Source organism: Serinus canaria, chromosome 2 (genome assembly GCF_022539315.1).
Source record: "Serinus canaria isolate serCan28SL12 chromosome 2, serCan2020, whole genome shotgun sequence".
In the NCBI taxonomy this organism is placed as follows: Eukaryota; Metazoa; Chordata; class Aves; order Passeriformes; family Fringillidae; genus Serinus; species Serinus canaria.
In genome coordinates, this window is record NC_066315.1 from 144500002 (window position 1) to 144521707 (window position 21706).

A 21706-nucleotide genomic window follows, 5' to 3' on the forward strand; every position below is an offset into this window, starting at 1 on the left:
TCTTCTCACACACTAGCATGAGAACTCAGGTGGACTTTTATGTACAATGGAAATCAGGGAGAGAAAAGCCTTCACATTGTTTTATTAAGAACTTGCAGTTGAAAAAAATCCAACGCCTTTGGAAAACAAAAACTAATTCTTCTCAAGAAACTGAATACTTCATGCTATTTTTGTATTTCTTGAAAACAAACAAACAAAAAAATAATCCACCACTGACCATCTTCACAGGAACTTAAAACTAATCTCCTAGTAACAAGCTGAGTCTTTAAAATATTACAGAATTTACATAAAACAGTAATTTAAATGTTCACATCTCTCCTGAATCAAACTAACTGAGCATGAATAATAAATTAGTTTTTGACACCTTGATAATTTACAGAATTTAAACATGGGAAACAAAAGACATTAAAAACCAAGAAGATGGAATAGTTGGACAAATTTATTCAAATTTATTCACCTCTTCCTAAAGAAAGACTTAAAAAAAAGTGTCTGCCATTCAAAACAATTTTCAGAAGTGCATATAATTGTAGTTATTCACTCTCTTAATTGATGCTTACAAAAAACTGTCCTGTGTTTGATCTGATGCCTTGGTGTGCTCAGGAACTCAGCACTCCTTCTCTTGAAGGTCTCCACATCCCTCCAGTTATAAAACCATGGAGTGGTTTGGGGGAAGGAACTGCAAAAGTCATCTAATTCCAACCTGTCTGCTGTGAGCAGAGCCACCTTCCACTGCACCAGACTGCTCAAAGCCCCATCCAACCTGGACTTGAACACTTCCAGGGATGGGGCAGCCACAAATTCTCTGAGCAAACTTTTCCATGCCTCACCAACCTCACAGTGAAGAAATTCTTCCTACAACCTAATCTAAAACTTCCCTTTTTCTTTTTCAGTTTGAAGCTATTTCCCCTCATCCTATCCCTCCATGTCCAGGGGCAGGACCCTGTGCTTGGCCTTGCCCTGCAGGAGCTTTGCCCAGGCTCACTTCTCCTATCAAGGAACTTCAAGGCCTACATTAAAAAAAGAAACTACAACTGTTATTCCAACTGTATTTACTCTGTGGGTTAATGCCAGCTTTTAGATTTCTATAGCTGTAAATCTATTACCTTTCATTTGCCTCCCAAGAAAACATTACAGAATAGGAACACCAGGGAAAATCAAAGTTGCTCAAATGTCCTATCTGGGAAATTAAAAACTGACTGATCCTGTTTGTTCAAAGGGATTTTGAAAACACTCATTTAGTCACAATCTAAATGATACAAAGCATTGTCCCAAACCTCATTAGTGTTTAGCAAAGCTACATCAAAGTGTCAATGCAATACTTCTAAAAGAATCTTTTATTTAAGAGGGGAAAATACAGTCTAAATAGTTCCTTAGTACTGGGAATAAAATACAGCTAATTCATAAGGCTTTCTCTATTTTTCTAATTGTCATCTGAAATGTTCCAACAGAAGTTTACTCTAAGGGACACAAAAAGGGACATTTCCCTTCAACCTCAAAACTAGGTAACAGGTGGGTAGAGGTTGTTAATGCCCACAGAGAAAGGACTTTGTTTAGATAGTGTTTAAGGAACTTTAAACTTTATTTTCAACTTAATATTACAGATGGTCTAGTACAAAGAAAGCAGAAGGGAAGGGAGAACTATTTAATCTATTTATATTCTTTAACAGCAGTCTAAAGCAGTAACTCATCTCTTCAGCACAAGATAAATCTCCAGAAAATTGACTCTGGAAAAGACTGTGAAAGATCTTTATTAAAAACTCCAGACATTTAAGTATTACTGAGCAAGAGGAACTGTCTAAGAATTGCTAGTGACATTAAGAAGTAGTTTGATTGTGGAAATGAATTAAAAAACTGGAAGGAAAATCAATGAAAAATAAATTATATTATAATTGCATTAAATATTTTTCTTTTGAATCTAATCACTTATATTGTATCTTCTAGAATTTCCCAGTTCTGAAAAGTTGGGTGACAATTCACAACTTTTTGAAGAGTTCTGACTTTTTTATTACACATAATTTAGCTGGGAACTTGAATGTAATAAGATTATTAATTGTCAGTCAAATACATGAGAGGACCTCAAAAAACTGCTGCAGGTTCACACTTGACCATAAATCCTCTTGGTTCATTAAAACCTTCTGAATGTTTGATGTACTATGCCCAAGTTCCTCCAAAGTTTAAGTTATTTCACTATTTTGAGTATCTCAAAAAGCATATATGCAACAAAGCCCAAAATTTTGGTTTTCCAAAGAAAAATTTTACTATGCAGTAATTAAAGCAACAACATCCAGTAGATTTACATTCCTCTTCTGCATCACATGCTTCATACATTTGCTTCATTATCTATATTTACTATTATTTCATTTGCCTTTTTAGGCCAGTTCTGTGAGGAAATGGATCTTTGATTGCATTATCCACCATGTCTTTCCTTCCCCTCTTGGAAATTCTTCTAGTGCTTGCCAGAAATGTAAAGGTCTAAGATAAAAACTCTTTCAAAGTGCATAAAATATGGCACCAGGAGAGGGGAATCTCCAGTTACGGCTCTTTGCAAAAGCCCTGTGGAAGGGAGGTTTGTCTATATCCATAAATTAACACCTGAAGGTGTTAATTTACTCACACTTCCATGAGTTCCTGAAGCAGCATATCACAGGTATCAATATCAAAAGATATTAACAACATATAATCTTGCTAGCTTCCAACCCCCAACAACAAAATGAAGACCTTAAAGTTGTTCTGATAGTTATAAGCAAAACAAATACTCAGAAATGTTAGCAATAATGAAAAGGAGAAGAATAAAGCTACAAAGATGAAAATAATGCACAAAACTACAAAAAAGGGATTCTGACAGTCAGTCAGAATGGTTAATGGTTTATAACCAGTTAATGGTTTATATAAACAGTCAAATGCAAATCTAGGTTTAATCAAATTAACTGAATCCTCTAATCATTATGTAGAACTTGATTTTCAAATATATATGCACTTTTCTGTTCTTTGGTCAGTGTTTTAGCACTTTCTTTAAAACTATTCACAGACTAAACATAACTGATGTTAATGCAGTAACTGAGGTTAACTACAGCCAGGTCCAGCATTTCTTGTACCTATGCAGAAATGTGACTGAAGTTCTAGAATTATGTAGCTGCCAGGTGTGGAGACACTGTATCATGATAATCAAATAATGCTAAATATTTTTCATACACTAAATATTCTAAGCAATTTTGTTTTAGACCAGTGAATGTTTTATACAGTGTTGGCATATTTAAAAAAAAATAAATTATATAATTGGTGATTTTGATTACCTGGAATAGTTTCATGGGCTGTCAAAACCACACTTATAATAGGATTTTTAGCTCCTGAAACCTGCTCAGTCTCCTTAGTTGATGCTGTTTTCTCTGTTTTCTGAGCTCTGGGTCTCTTGGGAGTTTTTTCTCGCTCATCTTCCTTCCTGTCAAGGTCAACGTCAGAATCATTACCTAAAGAGCAAACATCAAAAAGAAGGTAACTATGTACAAAAGTAATGCAGGTAACACAGTTTCTAACACTGAAAGAACAAATGGGGAAAAAATGTATGTTACAGTAGAAAGAGAGATGTTATCAAAACAAGACGTGCTGCATGATCCCCAAAGGGGAACTTTTCTCCCCTCTATTTAATAAAACTAGTATGATACTTATAGAAACAAAGAAAATAATAGAGAAAAAAAAATTTAAAAATGAACTCTCAGAAACATGTGTCTCTGAATTCATTCACATTATTGTACGTTTCTGTGAAAATGCTACAAACTTTGTCAAAGTTCTCATGATTTTGCAATTAATGAACAGTTTATTTTTCTCTTTTCCATATTTAATTGTTCTGACAATCTTAGGATTATTTTTTCTAGCATAGGCTTCATTATTCATCTTATTTAAGGGCAAGTCTTTTGACCATCTCTTTGGATTATTCCACTTCTGTTACTGTAAATCAACAGCCAGAAATATAATTTTCTTTTTTAGTGTGGATTCAAAAATAATTGGGGGTCAAAACAGTTCTTTGGTTCAACCTAACCCTGACATGTAACTCCTCATTTTGAAGGCCTGCACTTCCAAATCATTCCCTTTTGCTGGTCAGAATGTCTTCAACCTCTTAAATAGGTAAGTTTTCAACCTGTTAATTAGAAAGCCACATGACAGCTGTATGCAAAACACTCTTCTGAGAAAACAGTGAATAGCCAGTAATCAGCTGATTTCTTTTTTAAAGCAAATGAGGAATTCCTTTACTGAAATTCTAAACAATAAAAATAAAAGTTAAAAAAAAACCAAAAACCAAGAGTGTCTTTATAGATTAAATAATTAGCAACATAGATAAAAAAACAGAGAACTCTTTAGTTTATACAAATAAAATTTCTCATATTAGATGAAGTGGTAGAAGATGCAGACAAGAAAAAACGAAGTTGGCAAATTAAGGCATTATGCAAATGTTCCAGAGGCCATGAACAAGGAAACAAGAAACTTATGGAAGGAAATAGTAAATAAAACCAGTGAGTTTTTCTTTTTTTTTCTCTCTCAATCTACAGCAGTTGATTCAATCTCCAGAGTGAGTAATTCCATGTATATATAAAATATGCTGTAGCTGTGATAATGAGATAGGAAAACAAAATATAAATAAAAAAAACCAGTAAGAGCAAAGCTGTAGTGTGTCCAGACTTGTTTCTGTCATGCAAACAGCAGAAGGAGTGAAAAGATAGACAACATGGAAGCAGCTGTTTTAATTCCAGAAATATTTTGTAAATACTCAGCTGAGATTGAAACAAAGACTGTCTCTGTGGCCTGACTGAAACAGAACAAAGGTTTAAACTGTCTTGGCTGTTCCTTACAAAAATGAAGGACACAAACAGAAGCTAAAGCAGCATGGGTAAGGCTGATCACAAAACCTGCATAAACCACAATTTCTTTACTAGACACAGAACCAGAAGGAAACAAGGTGTGCAGGAAGAAGTTTAGCTTTCTCAGGCATCTTGAGACAGAAATCTGTATGCTGACAACTGGCAGTAAACTGTAAGCCTGAAATTCATATTTAGAGTCTCCAGAATGAGGAACAACCACAAGGCAAACTAAATTCAAACACAGCCAGCCATGATTCTGCCCAGCTTCCAGCTCCTCTGCCTGGCCAGTTTTCAACACCTACTAATGATTTTTCCAATTTCATTACAAAAATTTCTTGATTTATGCCTCTTCTCAAACAGGTTCTTCTCTGTGGACTTCTATGATTTTGGAAAATATTGCTGCTTTATAGGTATAAAGAGTTTCATAATGTCCCCATTTAACTCCTTAATATAGTTGTAAATTATTCATTTATACTAAAAGCACACAGTTCTAACACTGATATTTTTCTGTAATACTTGAAAGGGATATTTGAAGATAAAGAAAAATCCCCTTCAAACAGAACCTGCTTGTTCAGTGGTTTCTTTTGCTGTGCTGAGCAGGGGTGTAAGGAAACTGTCAGACTCCATCTTACAGTTCTTTTCCAACCTCAGTGATCCTATGAAACAAACACGTATTTTCACATTTTGTCCATTAAACAGCCTCTGTTAGTTTATTAACAAGAATAAAATTAATCATCACAAAATTCTCAGCAGGACCAGGCTACCAACACAAGAAAGTCTTCTCATAAAGAATCTGAATACACAGAATCACAGAATAAACTGAGCTGGAAGGGATCCACAAGGATCATTAAGTCCAGCTCCTGGCCCTGCATAGGACTGTCCCAAGAGCCACACCATGTGCCTGAGAATGTAATCTGCTTATTGAATTGTTTCCCCAAGGGTACTTCACATACTGGCTTAATTAATTAATTAATTACTCTGCTTTTGTTCAGTGGACAGTAAGCAAAACTGAAAAGCATTAGAAAAAAAGCCCCAAAAGTTTTTATATGCCTATGGACAAAACATGCTTTAGCTAAAAGAATACTAGAACCACATATTGGAATGAAAGCTCTGATGAGGGGGATGGAATTTTGTCCATTTTGCTAGGATCATGTAATTCCTAGCAGTTATATGAATAGAATCCAAGTACCTCACTCCTAAACTCTCCTTTCTAACCATTAGAAAGATTCTAACCATTAATCAATTTAATGATGAAGTGGCTGAAGACAAATAACAAAACCATTTATTACCTTTTCAAGTTAATATGCAACTCTATTAACTTTTGAGTATTGGAATTCTACTAAAAAAAGGAGAACCACAGATTTGAGTTTGTTCGTGATCCATGTTAGTGAACAACTATGACCACAGTAGACAACAAATGTTTCACATTGTTTTTCTTTCCTGACTTTCCTCTGTCAGGCAGATTGGTTTGGCAGTTCTTTCAGTTCAACTAAGGGTCAAGGTGAAGAGATGTATTACAATAAACATTGCTGACTGTCTCCCTGATTTCAAAACAGACCACAAGTACTATTTTAAAAGACTTAAAAAAGCATACAGCATTGCAATATAAAAATACTTCTTTGTTAAAATATAGCTGTTTCATACACGTAGAATATTTGTGCATGTAGGCTAAGCACTAAAAATTATGGCCATACAAAAAAATTTTCCTACAAAACCCAAAGCTGATAAGTACTTCAAACAAAGAACTGCCTATATGACAAAAATATCTCAACTTCCTCAATATGAGCTGAAAACACCTATCCCCTAAGAGGAGGATTACACTCAGTATGAGCAAAGGTGTGAGGAAGCTACTGAGTGCCATTAACATAAAAAAGCCCACACACACGGTTTGGTGAGAAACAGCAGTGAGAAAACTCCACTGATTTCCTGATCATACATCTGCTATTAGTGCTGAGGATCTGTAAGAACATTCTCCCCCTCACATGATACCTGATATAAAAAAAAAAAATCCTCTTACTACAGTGATCTAGTTCTGAAATTTAAACATTAAAATTTATTCACTAATTTAATGCCTGTTTATGGCAGTAGCATCATTCTACCCCTGTCTGAGAGAAACTGACTTCCAGAAACATCTTCCAGAAACAATTTGTTGATAAGGAGCTGGGGTATACACATTTACAAAACATTTTGCTACAAAGAGAACTATTTTGTGATCTGCGTGTAACCTGAGAGTTAAAAATGCTTCAAACCAACACTCCCTATCAAATCACCAAATGAACAAACACCTTAACTCTCAATGACAGCTGCTTTGTTTCTGAACTCTCTGTACACCAAAAAAAATCCTGAAGTGGAAGGTGTGCTTTAGGAAAGGATTGGAAGGGACACAAAAGTATGTTTTAATGAAAAAGACCTTTAACTTTAAGCACAGGGCTCAAACAAAATTTCTATAGTATGTGGCCATCTCATCAGTATTTAGCTGCCTTCCAGGAAAAAATTCCTTCACTGTTAGGATCATGGATTAGAGTGCCAAATAAATGCTTTGTCCATCTCAACTAGGAGAGTTCTGCTGTATAATAACTACCATGGGTTATAAAGGAACACCCTTGGATGATTTAAAGATGAGTTATGAGAAAATGGAGTATATGCCACTTGAATAGCTAAGCTGAGTTTCTCCAGGCATTAAAAGCCTCTGCTTGCTCCTGAACAGGTTTGTTTAGACCAAGTGTCTCACTCTGCACCTCCCTTGCTGAGCAGCCAGCTCAGCACTTTGTCAGCTGGCACCTGGATCCAACAGACAGACGGACAGAGCGCCCTCCCCTCCCTAGCGCCAGGCGTTTCAAACGCACTCCTGTTTGTGCAAGGAACACAACGCTGAGCTGCCTCAAACACAATCCAGGACTGGTCAGAGCTACTGCCAGCTCTGAATTAATCAGGGCTTCCAGAGTCCCACTGAACTGCATCCTTCATCTGTCCCAGGATTCTGCTGGAGTCATTAACTGAAGGGACTGCTCTCAGCATCTGTAATTGGACGTACGACATTTCGCAGGCATAGCCACGCAGCCTTAACTGGCATGTTACTCTTCATTCAAATTACTATTTTTTAGCCTCTAAGAAGTGATATTTTATAGCAGCAGGAGAGCAGCTTGGAAAAAAGAAAGTGAACTGGCCATTTGAAATTAACACAGGCAATTGTTTCTCCTGCAGAGAATGACATTCTACGTACAGGAAGAATTAATTTAAATTAGAATCCAGCTGATGGCAAAACCATTTTAAACTAAGGCCAAAAAGTGGCATCTTTAAGATATATGTAGGCTCCCACGTCAGGAGGATTGAATGGTTCACTCCAGAGAATGGACTGTAATCTGTCTTCCACCCAAATGCCACTCCCCAGTCATTAAATGTCCTTTCTTGCATCTTGTCAGCCAGACCCAAATCATTAGCCAGAACTGTTAACTTTAACCAAAAAGAACCAGAAATAGATGTACACACAGTTTGGATTGCAAAACAGCAACTTGCTTAGACAAATAAGCCCTCTATGAAAAAATTTATTTACTAAGCACGTACACGAAGAAATTGGAAATACAGCATACATTTTTAATCCTGTGCGTATTGGCTTTGTGTGGCCATGTTTTGGTAGCAGGGGGGATACAGTTTGGCTTCTCTTATGAAGATCTGGGCTTATTCCCCATTATCCTGCTCTCATTTGATTGGAAATAAGTTAATTTGGCCAGGTTTTGTCTGTTTTTCCTGTGATGGTAACTGCTGAGTGATCTCTCCCCACAAGCCTTTTGTTGTATTTTCTCTTTCCCGTCCAACCGAGGAGCTGCTTCCTGGGCACCCTGGAGTCCAGGCAGGGTCAACGCTCCAGATTTGAAAACAAAGTCACTTTTTTTTTTCTTTTGTTAATTTTAGTGAATGGGCCCACAAGGTAAAGGCAATCATTATGTTTTAAAGGATCAAATGAGATGCACAGAGGGCATCAGTAACCAACAGGGCCTGGTGACTCTGGAAAGAGCAGGAGAACTACCAGTGAGTCACTGATCTCAGAGACCAGTGCAGATCACTAATTACAGAAGCAAGGAACAGCAGAGGCCCACTGCATCTACCAGCTATTCCTCTGACCAACACATGTGCAGTTTCAATGAAGTTTCAAGCCTAGCTTCAACCAGAGTTTTCTAGTGATGTATTTATTTTAAAGGCCGATCAAGTGAGGGATTTCAGCACTTTTCTTGTGGACCTATAAAAGACAGCAGAACATTTTATTACTTGGAAACCTCTATGAATATTTCAGCTCCAGCTCAAAACATAGATTTCTTTGAATAGAGAATCACACAGAATAACTACATACATATATAAATTTTCAATATTTTCATGCTTAGCATATTTTAGCAATAGCCAAAACATTATTTTGGTCAAAAATATAAACCACTGCATCATATGAGCTGCTATGAAGAAATTAACTCCATTGCAGCCAGACACAGTGCAAAGTGAAAACATCTGACTATTAACCGGATGTCCATAGATTGCTAAGCTTTGCAAGAAATTAAAAACATGAGACAGTGGTATAAACTTTAAAACTACAGAAATATCTCAGAAGCATTAAAAAAAGAGATAAGTAATTTCAAGTTGGAAAATACATGGATAAAAGTTAAAAAAAAAAAACAACCTGTATGTACTAGGTAAAATGTCAAAGACTAAGTGAGAAGAACCTGCAGCTAAAGCTGCTTGTGAATTTAGCCATCTATTTTGAACTGTCTCTGACATGCAGAAACAGGTATTATATTTCTGGATTCAAAGACCTTCAATAAAATCTTCCATCCAGCTCTAAGAAAATTGGCAACAGTGGATTGAAGAAAAAAATATTACTGATAAAGTGATGGGCTCTAAACTGACTTTAGAGTACAGGAAAGATCTGTCTGTATTTCTAAATACTTACCTGAGAACATAAGTTTAATAGTGAGCAAGAGTCTGAAAAATCAACCATATATAAAGGAAACATTAAGAAAAGAGCAGAACAGCAAAACAACACCTCATGCCATGGTATAAAGCATGAGGGCTCTGCAGAGGAATCTGGACAGGCTGGATCAATGGACTGAGGCCAATAGTGTGAGGTTCCATAAGGCAAAGGGCCAGGTCCTGCCCTTGGGTCACAACTGCTCCATGCTGTGCTCCAGGATGGGGGCAGAGGGGCTGGAAAACTGCCTGGCAGAAAAGGACCTGGAGCTGTGGGTCAACAGTGGCTGAACATGAGCCAGCATGTGCCCAGGTGGGCAGGAAGGAAAATGGCACCTTGGCAACTTGACACTTTATTAAAATTAATGCTGCCAGCAGGACCAGGGCAGGGACTGTCCCCTTGTACTCAGTACTGCTGAGGTCACACCTCAAATCCTGAGCTCAGTTTTGGGCCTTTTGCTACAAGAAGGACAATGAGGGGCTGGAGTGAGTCCAGAGAACAACAGAGCTGGGGAAGGGTCTGCAGCACAAGTCTGGTGAGGAGCAGCTGAGGGAGCTGGGGGTGCTCAGCCTGGAGCAGAGGATCCAGGGGACCCCTGTCCCTCTCTACAGCTGCCTGACAGGAGGCTGCAGCCAGGTGGGGCCTGGCCTCTTCTCCCAGGTAACAAAGACAGGATGAGAGGAAACGGCTTCAAGTTGTGCCAGAGGAGGTTTAGATTGGATATTAGGAAAATTTCTTCACTGAAAAGGAGATCAAACATCAGAACAGGCAGTGCAAGGAAGCAGTGGACTCAGCATTCCGGGAAGTGTTCACAAGGTCTGTGGATGTGACACCTGGGGACATGGCTTAGTGGTGAACATGGTCATGCTGAGTTAATAGTTGGACTTGACAACCTTGGATGTCTTTTTCAAACTTAGTGATTCTGTGATTATGCAAAAGGTTATGAGGAATATCAAAGAGACTATTATAGAGAACCCTAGGAAGAGAACACACTGTTCTTGCCCATTCTGCAGTGTTTTGAGCTACTGACTGTACTCACACACCTTCTTAGAGGAAAATAACAATGCACATGCTACTTTCATCTACACCTGCAGAAACTGAAAAGTTGTATCAACCAGTTCATATAGTAAAGCCAGAAGTGGAAAGTTTTCCTGTGATGGGACAGTAATCAGTAGACAGCTGAGGACTGAATTTCACACATAAATGCATTCCAAGGAAGAATTATGTTTTCAGGATAAAGTCAGTCCCCAATACCTTCACAGTTTGCAGTCAGGATAGAAAGCTTCCAAAAACTGGAACCCCTTGTTTTGGTGACCCCAAGTGATTTGTTGCTTGACTGTTTAACTTTGCTTGACAGTTTTGCTTTTACCAGGAAATAAACAAAAAATGTTTCATCTCCCCAAAACTGAGGCTACTTTCCTTATGAAGAAGGAAAAGGATGAGCAATTTAGTTTGAAAAATTTGCAGTGTATTTTGTAGAGAAACCAATGAAGATAAGATTTAGGAGCTTTAATGAGCTAAAAGGTCAAGAACAGGTAATTTGAGTTCATACTTTGACCTGAGAGTTTATTTTAAAAGGACATTTTAGAAATAGAAAAGGCGACATTTCTAAAATAATGCAAATATTAACACTGGACCTATCACTTACAAACAGCAGAGGGCTTGGACACTTAGGATGTCAGAGGTGAGACAGCTGGAGTAACTGTCATCTTGTGTAGTTGAAAAATTGTACCAGTGATGACAGTAAAATAGAACCAGGTGCTTTATCAAAGCAAGAGTTTCTCTGCTATATCAACATATTTTAAGCTTATTTTAATTAAGCTTTGCCACACAAGTGAAACTCTACATATATGTGAAAGTAAAATAGTCATACTAGTTGAGTATAATCACAACAGACTGAAGAGTAACAGGAAACTGGAAAAAAAAACAGTGGCAAATTTTGTCTACAAGCAGAATCCACAAAATCATACTGAGCAACTGTAACAAAAGCAAAACCTGAATTTTACCATTAACACAAAACTCACATAAAGTTAAGGTAATTTGGACTAAGCAATTGCTTTGTATGTATGTGACATTGACCTGAGGGAAGAGTTAAGTAGGCAGGTAGAGGACATGATTACTGTACATCCCTTCCACTACTCTATTCTGAATGAATATTCACTGTTGTCTCTTTAAACAGATTGGGGTTCAATTCCCCAAGCCACTGAGTGTTTAAGAAACCATCTGGACAATGCCCTTAGCAGCAGCTTTAACTGCTGGTCAGCCCTGAATTGGTCAGGCAGTTGGACAAGATGGTGATTGTAGGTCCCTTACAACTAAAATAACTCCATTGTGCTGTGTTCTACACTAAATATTTGAGAGGCTGAATATATCCAAATCAATCTTAAAGCTAAATTTAAACACTGGACTCTCATATGCCAAAGACAATCATTCACATAAAGCTCTGTTTGAGTTTGACATTATTTTTTATACAGTGAAAGAAGCCATCCAGAAAAGCAAACTCTGTCAAAAGAAGAGAAGAGAACTCAGGATTCTGAAGACACAGGATAGAAACCCCTGTACTGGATCATCCTTCCTCATCTAGGTGTGATACTCACCTGCAGGGCCTATACCACTTCTCACTGAGAAACTACACTCCCCTCTGTGAGAAACAGAACAGTTGCTGTGAAAAACAAGCATTTCATGTAGTTGTAAGGCAATCATTACTGTAATAAACATTCTGACCACTTTGAAAGAAGTTTAAATAACTCGTCTAAGTTCAGTTTTGCTTTTTTCCATTACTAGGAACAGACAACTCCACTCCATTTAAAGCCAGCACTGGGATTCCAAGCCAGGTCTCATGGTGGGAACACACTGTCTCACAACTTGCTTCAGATATTTTTGCTGGATATTTTCTTACCTCCATCTCCTTCTTCTTCTCCTTCATTCAGAACAATAATGCAGATGTGTTTAGTCAGCTGACGTGTGTTGGAGAATTTGCGATTGCATTTCCTGCACTCCAAGCTGCCTGGTGAGACCTCTGATGGCTCTGGGCCTTCCCCTGTCCCAGCTGGAGTCTCTTTGCTTGGAACAGGGTTATTTTCTACATCTTCATCCACACAAAACTTCTTAGTGGACCCTTTTGGTCTGCCCCTTTTCCTCTTCGCTACAAGAAACTCTGGAAAAGAAAATTAAAGTTTAAAGTAAACTATAATTAAATTCCATGGCTAATTAGCTAACACCCATCTGATCTTTGAAAAAGAGATGCCTTGAATGAAATTTGAGGGGAGTTATCCCAAAAGCTTAAAAAAAGGTAAGCATCACACAAACTTATTTCAAGCAGTGGTATTTGCTGGCATTTTTGGTAGCTGCAAAGAAATAACATTGTTATTGACATCAGCAGATGTCAAAGTGCCACAGTTTTACTTAATTACACTGCAGGCACTGTATCAGCACATGTATACTACCAAACTGCTCTACTGTGTTTCAACACTACAAAAGCTTTTTAATTTAAGTCATTTCCAAATAAATTATTCAGGTATTGAGATGTAATCAGAGAAAAACAATGTATGTTTAAGAACCAAAATCTCATTGTCCTTTTAATACAGTGAACAATTACTCTAATATTTTCTGTGGTTCTTGGTTGTCAGCACTTTCTAGCCAAAAGCTGGCATAAAAAATTATCAATAACAAATTAATTCCAGAAGTAATGCAAAAAATGTTTCCTGAATTAAAATAAGAAGTCATCCACAACCCCTAATAAATGCAATATAATTTTACAATTCCATATTTCTGTAGAGGAAATATTGATGAAATCTATGACATGCAATGCACAGAAATGCATGAAAATTCTATTTCCTGCTTAAGATTTCTCTCATCACTGCTGTACTGATAAATTGAGATTGACAATGTAGAAGTCTGAAAAACCACAAAAAAATAGAATATTAAAAAAACCCAAACTACAAAAATTTTTCAAGCATAGGTGCTGAAAGACCTTATTGAACTGGTTGATTTAGAGGATATGGAAAAAGAAATTACTTAAGGAATCTTAAAGGAAGGTGATGCAGGAGAACAGGAGAAGGTGGCATCATATGTAACCTAGTCAGCATTTCCCTAAAACACACCAGGCAAACAAAACCCCACACTCAGAGACCACAGCTTTGAGTTAACCATATAATTACTATCAGATGAAAAAGAAAGCATTCTCTCTTCTTATAGGAGTGACTTTACACCTGTCTGCTTAAATAAACATAATGAAACTGCCAAAAAAACCTTACTATGAATAGAAAAAAGCAACTGTTTCCCATAACTTTTTGCAACTTTCCACCAGTGTCCTGAACTTTCATGCTACTCTAGGAAAAGTAGTTTTGTCAATTTCAGCCAAAAAGAAAGGGGTGATTTCAGTGCTCTCAAAACTTCTCTTTGTTATCATTCATGCTATTTTGATATCCATCCATCACAGCAATCAGTATTTAAGTTGAAGAAATTAACAAACAATTATAACAAACCCAACAACAATGATCTCTACATCAACCCATCAAAACGCCACAGTTTGCTGTCCAACATGAGGAGTTCATATGTGGATGCTGGTCAGACTACTGCAGAATAGTTAAATCCAAGGCTTGGAGGAATGAATGCAACCACCACATTCTCTGTGTATGATATTCTTTTCATTCCTTTACAATGCAATTATCAGATTACCCAACAAAAAGAAATTAAGAAAAACCAGGTCAAAGAGATGCTTCTTCCTGACTGTTTGAGTGCAAATTTAATGAAAAACACAACAGCATTAAGACAGAAGTTGAAACAAAATCTTGCATGCAAGTGGAAATATGAAAACTGCTCCTTGAGATGGTTGGTGAGAGAACCTCTGCTATGGCTCACAAAATTGCAGTTCTTATCACTGTGACTACTAATGGTGTGGCAAATAAACATAGAATGTGCAAATTTTAGAAATGTTTGTAAATGTGCCCAGCAGTAGGAGAATTTAGAGGTTCTCAACCATGTAAAAGGTTTGGTGGCAAGAGGCAGGAAGCAACACAGGAAACAGGAGGGCTCATGTGAGCAACTGAAACATCACCAGAACTTCTGAGGTTTATCACAGTCATTTCTTTTCCTTGTTCCTTGGTTTCCTTTTTCCAAAACAGAACTTATATCAAGTTACTTTGAGTTAACAACGCCAGAATTAATTTTTTAATGAGGCACATAACCACAAATTCCAGCTGTCTCTCTACCAGCTTGCCCCCAGTTAGCTCTTCACACTGCAGTACACAAATTCCAGCTCAAACCACATAAGATCAACAGCACACAGTAATTTAATAGCAGAATATTGTCATTCATCTGCCAGTACATAACCAAGTTAATCAAATATTGCTTGTTAGAAAAAATAATCTATTTAACTGCTAAAAATAAAGCAGTATATTAAATAAATAATAAACCTCCCTAACACTTATTTCAAGGAGGCTTAGTCATAAATAGAAGTTTTAAATTGGTCATTAAAAAGATTTTGAATTAAAATCCTGCTCCCTAAAGAACAACTTAGTTGTTTCTGGGGATTTTGCACTCATTACAGACTGACTCAAACCAATCTTTATGCTGACTGCTATTGGATGAGCAATGGCAATATCCAGGGAAGACATTCTGTGCTATGCTGTATAATTATGTACTCAAAGGCATAAAAAAGACATTTCAAAAAGTGAGTAATGAAATAAACTGTGTGTCTATTTTTATACTGTTCCTTCAAAGGAATTGTTCACACAAGCTTGTCTAAATCAATCTATTTCACACAAAAAGTTTGCCAGAAGTCACAAAATGCTTGTGCAAATGTCACTTAAACCTTATGACCATATTTTAACGTTTGATACATTATGCAACATCAATCCTTCCTCAAATGTCAGTATGAAAAGCTTACATTTCATCAGTCTCAACAGCACATGGCCATACTCAGACTCTTCTGCACACAGTGTCACACAAATGCAGCCATTTCAATCTCACCCCAGCCTTATTTTATTACAGTTCTGCGTTTGTATCACAGCACCTGCAACACCTCCTGTCCCCCAGGTGTGAATGCAGGCTCTGGCTGCATCCTGTGGTCAGGCAAGGGTGAGGGTAATGCACACACCATGGTTCTAAGTGACCTTAATGACCTGCACGCCTTGGAGGAAATGATGATACTCAGACTGTAACTGTCTTTGAGGTTTCATAACAGACAGAGACATGCATCCCATAATCCAGATACAGCCCAAACCAAACAACAATCCATCAGGTAACAACAGTATGAATAGATGAAACAGGGCCATTGATGCTGTCCCACAAATCCTCACCAATCTGACTAAGCAGAAGCAAAAGAAAGCTGAGTTTTGACAAGCACCGTGAAGGAAATGGAGATCATTGTGAAGAATTATAAAAAGCCCTTGGCTAAACTGGAGTATGAATGACTACAATTACCTGTCATTTCCCAAAACAAAGATGGCACATTCCAGTGCTGGACAAAATGTGACCTGTGTATAGATGTACAACAGCAACAACATCCTGGTACCCTTGGTCCCACTTCATAAAAAATTTTAACATCATTGCGCCAAAATATTTAAAACAAATCAACTCTAAATAAATCATGGCTTAACGATGGGAAAGCAGTGTGACCAAACAAAATTCAGCAGAGAACATTGTAAATAAAGTAACACTAGTATAAAAAACACATATGACATGCCTAGCACTTTACTTGTCCCCAGTGCTTATAAAATCACTAATTCATTACTCAGGCAGAACAAAAGAGCTCCATTAGCAACTTAGTATTCAATCTTCTATACCAATTGTGGGGGAGCTACAGTATTTACCAATAAGTGGAAGAGAAATTACACTTCCAAAGGACACAAAGATGTTCATCTATTAGTCACCAAGTACTAAAGATTGTAATTTCTAAGACTGTCATTCACCAATTACTTCTCCTTTCAGTGACAATACTGAATTACTACAAAGACTGGTTCACTGACAAATAATTGTATACTACAAACTTTCTAAGTTTTATTTGCTGCAGATTCCATAGCAGGAGGGAATAACTGATGCTCTGAAAAAAGAATTCTTTCCAAATCCTATGTTCAACTGAAGAATACAGTATATTTTTTTTTAAACAGAACACAGAAAATAAATCAATGGGACTTCAGAACCATCTTCTCTGATCAATGTGTCTGATGGGAAAGGAAAAATTATAAAGAATGCCAGAATATGACTTTGAAAACTGTGCAAAAGTAATTTACCTTGACATTCTTACTGACAGCAGATGTCAAAGAGCTGGGCTATCTAACCTGAAAAAGGTGGCATCACATGAGCCCATCAGATACATAAAACTATTCACCAAGAATAATGAGAAAGGTAAATTATGAAGATATAACTTAAGAATGTTATATTTTACATAAGATTTGAAGAGTTGTTTTCTTAATAGCTAATTATGTCTAATTTCTGTTGCTGCACATCGTAATGGTAATTAAAAACTATCCTCATAAAAGAACAATGCATGCTGAACACATACAATACAGAAAGTGCAGATACTCCTAAGAAAAATGCAAAGAGAAGTTTACAGAAGAGCCTTTTTACTAAACTGAATATGTTACAAGATACCAGTCTCACTGTGCTCAAAAACATATGTGGTGGAGGGATAACAGGAAACAAAGATTGGAGAAAGGAAAATGCATTTTGCATGCCCAAAGAACTAATTCTGTGCTACAAAAATAAAATTAGAATGACATTTTGAAAACCGATTTGAAATTTATTCATCATCTTCTGATACACTGGTAATTTGGGGCATTATGTGAAATAATACTCTGGTGAGATTTTTCCTCACCAGCCACCTGAGAAGACAGCAGCTCTAGTGAAATACTAAATGACCATTATTAGAAATATCTTCTTACATTGGTGAAGTTAATATAACTACTGAATTACTGCTGGCAAATTAGCAAAGAAACATCACATACATATGTTAACAACAAAAAAATTTCTTGAATGTATGATATTATTGAATGTATGATATTGATTCATAAGCCCATAGGTTTTAAAATTCAGAAATTTTAATGATTGAAAAATCCTAGTAATTGTGTTAAATAAGAGGTTTGCCAGCAATATAAATCCTTTACTAAATAAGGGCATAAAAGAAAATAAAAAGTCTGAATTATTTTGAACCCATTGCTACTATTCCAAAGGATGGAAATTATGATCAGTTAAAAATGGAAAGGAATGAACATAACTTCTTCTATTGCACAATAAAATTTTTATGTATAACTAATTCAACCTCTGATTGCTTTATTTACCAACATCACTATCAAAACACAATTATAAATTATTAATTGTGCCACTTCCTTTTTGGAATACAACTATTAACATTACCTGAATCACAGCAAACAAGTTAAACAACTCAAAAAGGACACCTAAGCCTCAAGACACACCTTCCTCCATGGTGTCCTGATTGCTGTTCACTGCTGCTAGACCATCTTCCCACTGCTCCCACTACAGACTCCAATCAAAGCTGTAGGAAGCAAACTTTGCTATAGTTCACATTGAAAATTAATGAACCAATGCCATCATTCCCTAAGACAAGTTGAGTTTATCCATATCTGTCATGTGACCTATTCTGTGCTGAATGAAATTTGGAGTGGCAGTTGTACAGTGCTTATTATAAAAACCAACAATGGAAACCATTCTAGACACAACGCAGAGTCATCAAACCAGAGGTTTTATTAAAAAAATATGTAACACTGAAAATTACGTTTCTCTCAATTTCTGAATGTACCTTCTCCATCTTTGCTTGTGTTTGTGGGTGCTGTTAGAGGCTGGAGAGGAATAATGATGTCATCCACACCGGTCCCCTCTTCTGTGTGTTTCTCAGAGACATGAGACAACAGCTCAGACTTATTTGGTGAAAATAAGTTACAAAGCTTACACATGAAGATGGAATTGATCCCTGAAAAAAACAAGTTTAGAAACAAGGAATTAGTGTTTCCAAATGTAAGTTATTTATGTAACCATAAGTTACTGGGATTTTGGCTCAGTCAACATGGTGACTACAATTTACTTAAAACACATAACAGGCAGCAATGAGGTGAAATTGCGAATGTTTTCTCACTAAATGAACACGTCCATCGTACATCCCCAAATGAATTAATTTAAGAAATGGGTAAACTCCTAGCTAGATCTTCATAGGGCAAAAACTTTCTTCTGGCTAAAAGCATAGAAATGTTTTAGCATGACTCAAAAGGAAGAAGAACAATTTAAGACCTTTTTCCTCAACACCCTCAACATCCAGCCTCAACCATCCTTATAATTTTTATATATTTTCAAACACACAGTAAAATTATATGTATGACATCCTCAGCAGATTTCATGAAAAGTTCCTGTTGATTTAAGAAAAACAAGCAAACAAAATAAAACAACAAAACAACCTAAAAAGTTTCAAAGCAGCAGGAGCAAATGAAGAATGTCATTAAACTGCCCCCTGGTCAATGCTTTAAACTGGAATTTGACACAACTTTTTAGGCTTTTTTTTTTTTAATTCACAGGTGCTTAAAGTGTAATGTGAGAGCAAAGTGTCAAGAAAGTAAATAACAATAAAGAAGGATTAATATAATACCAGATTTTAAAAAGCCAGAGATTTTAGCCAGAGAAATTCAGAGGACTTCTGAAGACACTGCAGTCTTTTGGTTTAATGGTTGATTTTTGAAAAGTCCCTACTCTCTTCAGGTTTCAATGAAACAAAAAAACCACCAGGAACCAATATTAACAGCACATGTGTTCTCCAGCTACATGTATGAAGCTCTAGTCCAGAGACTGGTTTCAATTGCTACTTTCCCTCAATCTCCCTAAGGAAAATAAGGGACATAAACCCACTGAAACCAAACTGGAAAAAGCAGCACTTCTGAGGTACAAGTAAACCAGAGATCACTGGGTAAGTACAGAAATAAAGTGATAGTTTGAGAATTTTGGGGTGAATCTGGGGAGTAAGAGAACAGAGAAGCTGTATTTTGGGATCTATTTATAAAACAAACCTAAGCACTCCCCTATGGAACCTTATTCTACCTTTTTCATGACACACAAATTACATCGTTCACCCCACTCAAAACAAATCTTTATTTGAGGTGTCCTGAAAGTTAAGAGAAGCAGAGGTGTCTCTTTTACAGGTATTTGCCCTTGAAACATAACAAAAGCACAGCTCAAAACTAACAGGCAGGTTGTGCCTTCATCTCTTCCACAACATCTCTGAAAAAACAACTCCAATACTGCTCCTGTTGCTCAAAATACCCTCTTATTACACACAAGCAGCTATGTAAGTGTATGGCACAATCAATGTGTCCTTAGGAGCTCAGCTGGGCTCCTTCTCGGGCATTCTGCTGTCTTGAGCACACAGACATTTCTGTTTTGATTGCAGTATGTTGAAATGTTCCTTTGAACTAGTTCCGCCCCGATTAGCATTATCGTTGTGTTGGTTTTTTTTTTTTTTAAAGGCATGAAGCTTGTTATTGACCCAGCAGATAACAACTCTTCTTCTTAAATGTAAACACAAAATAAAACCTGTGAACATTTACCTATACATTTAACCAACTGAAATCTCACGATTTAGCTGACATTTCTGTTTTGAGGTTTTATTTGTCACTGTTTCTGCTTCCTGACTGCTGGCTGTTTTCCCCAGAAGTTCAAACCCCGGTTTTGTCTCTTGTCTCCTCCTTGAACAGCTGCAATCAGTACTCACACACCACTTTATCTTCCACTTCTCCCAGAGAGGACTTGGGGAGAGGCAGAAGAGCACGGAGAGTGCCCAGAAGCCTCAGTGGGTGCTTAAGGAGTTTGATTAGCAAGGCCACCCAAAGCCATGAGTGAACAGCCCAGGTGGCAGAGCACACTGAGCATCACTGAAGGCACAGGAAGCACCAGGAGAACACACAGAAGATGCACAAGTTTTACTCAGAGGTGCGATGAGAGTAAAGAAATTATTTTAGGAAGAATGACTGGAAAAGGAGGTCAGAGAGCAGAGGATAAACTCTGCTGATCACCAGACTAAGCAAGTATGGAATAAGCAAACAATAATTGATTATGCAGTGGCTAATTAGGCAGTGTAGTGATAAAGCAATGAGCTATAGTCAATTAAGTGTAAAAATCAAATAAGGAGTAAGTTCATTAACTATGCATGGAATCAATGACTAATTAGTGGATAATTAATTACGTAGGAAATCAACTGAGCAATTAATTAGGCAGCAATTAAATATGCAGAGAAAGAAAAGAACAGTAATCAAGTATGCAGGTATACAAACATCAGGAAATTCAGCCAAAACCGATCTGGGACATTCTGTTCACTAAACATGTTTGTGGCAATTCATTATCTTCAGTTTGCCCCTATAAACTGTGCTAAATATACACTGAAATAAATAATACCAATAATTTTCTCCTTAATTGACTAGGTGGAAAATTGAGCTATAATGTAAGCAAAGCCCTTTTTTTTAATTCTTCTAAAACCCTCAGCATATTGCTTAATTAGTGTTTTTTTTTCTTCACACTAAGAATATCTACAGCAAAGAGCGTTTAACAAATTGCTTACTAAAACAAAGAGCAAGCTGCAGACTAGGAAGCAGATTCCCTGATTTCCAATCCCTTTCACAAAGCATAAACCCGTATCAGTTCTGTTTGGCTTTAAAGTTGCAGTGGAGAAGGGGAAAGGGGCAAGGCAGCAGCGCTTATCTTGGAAAGATCCCTGAAATTAATAGTACGTAAGGGAATCAAGGAATATATTATTGTCATATGTATTTTTAACCAGTGTATGACAAAACCTAGTGCAAAATCCACTTCACCTAACCAAAAAAAAATAATTTTGCATAAAAGGAAGTCTCAGCATTGGGTATTATTTTTAATAACTTCTTTTACAAGACACACAGGACAGGGA

The 21706-nt window shown here is 36.9% G+C and overlaps 1 protein-coding gene across 2 annotated transcripts in view; it reads right to left on the reverse strand.

The window, feature by feature from the left end:
* ZFAT (zinc finger and AT-hook domain containing) overlaps positions 1 to 21706 on the reverse strand; it is a 77622-nt gene that overhangs the window by 48702 nt on the left and 7214 nt on the right. For both annotated transcript variants that reach the window (XM_009088274.4, XM_018914116.3), the window contains exons 2-4: positions 18569 to 18739; positions 12707 to 12964; positions 3294 to 3467 (exon numbers count right to left, since the gene is read on the reverse strand). In XM_009088274.4, the coding sequence (XP_009086522.1) occupies positions 3294 to 3467; positions 12707 to 12964; positions 18569 to 18739 (603 nt within the window). The remainder of the gene's footprint in view (positions 1 to 3293; positions 3468 to 12706; positions 12965 to 18568; positions 18740 to 21706) is intronic.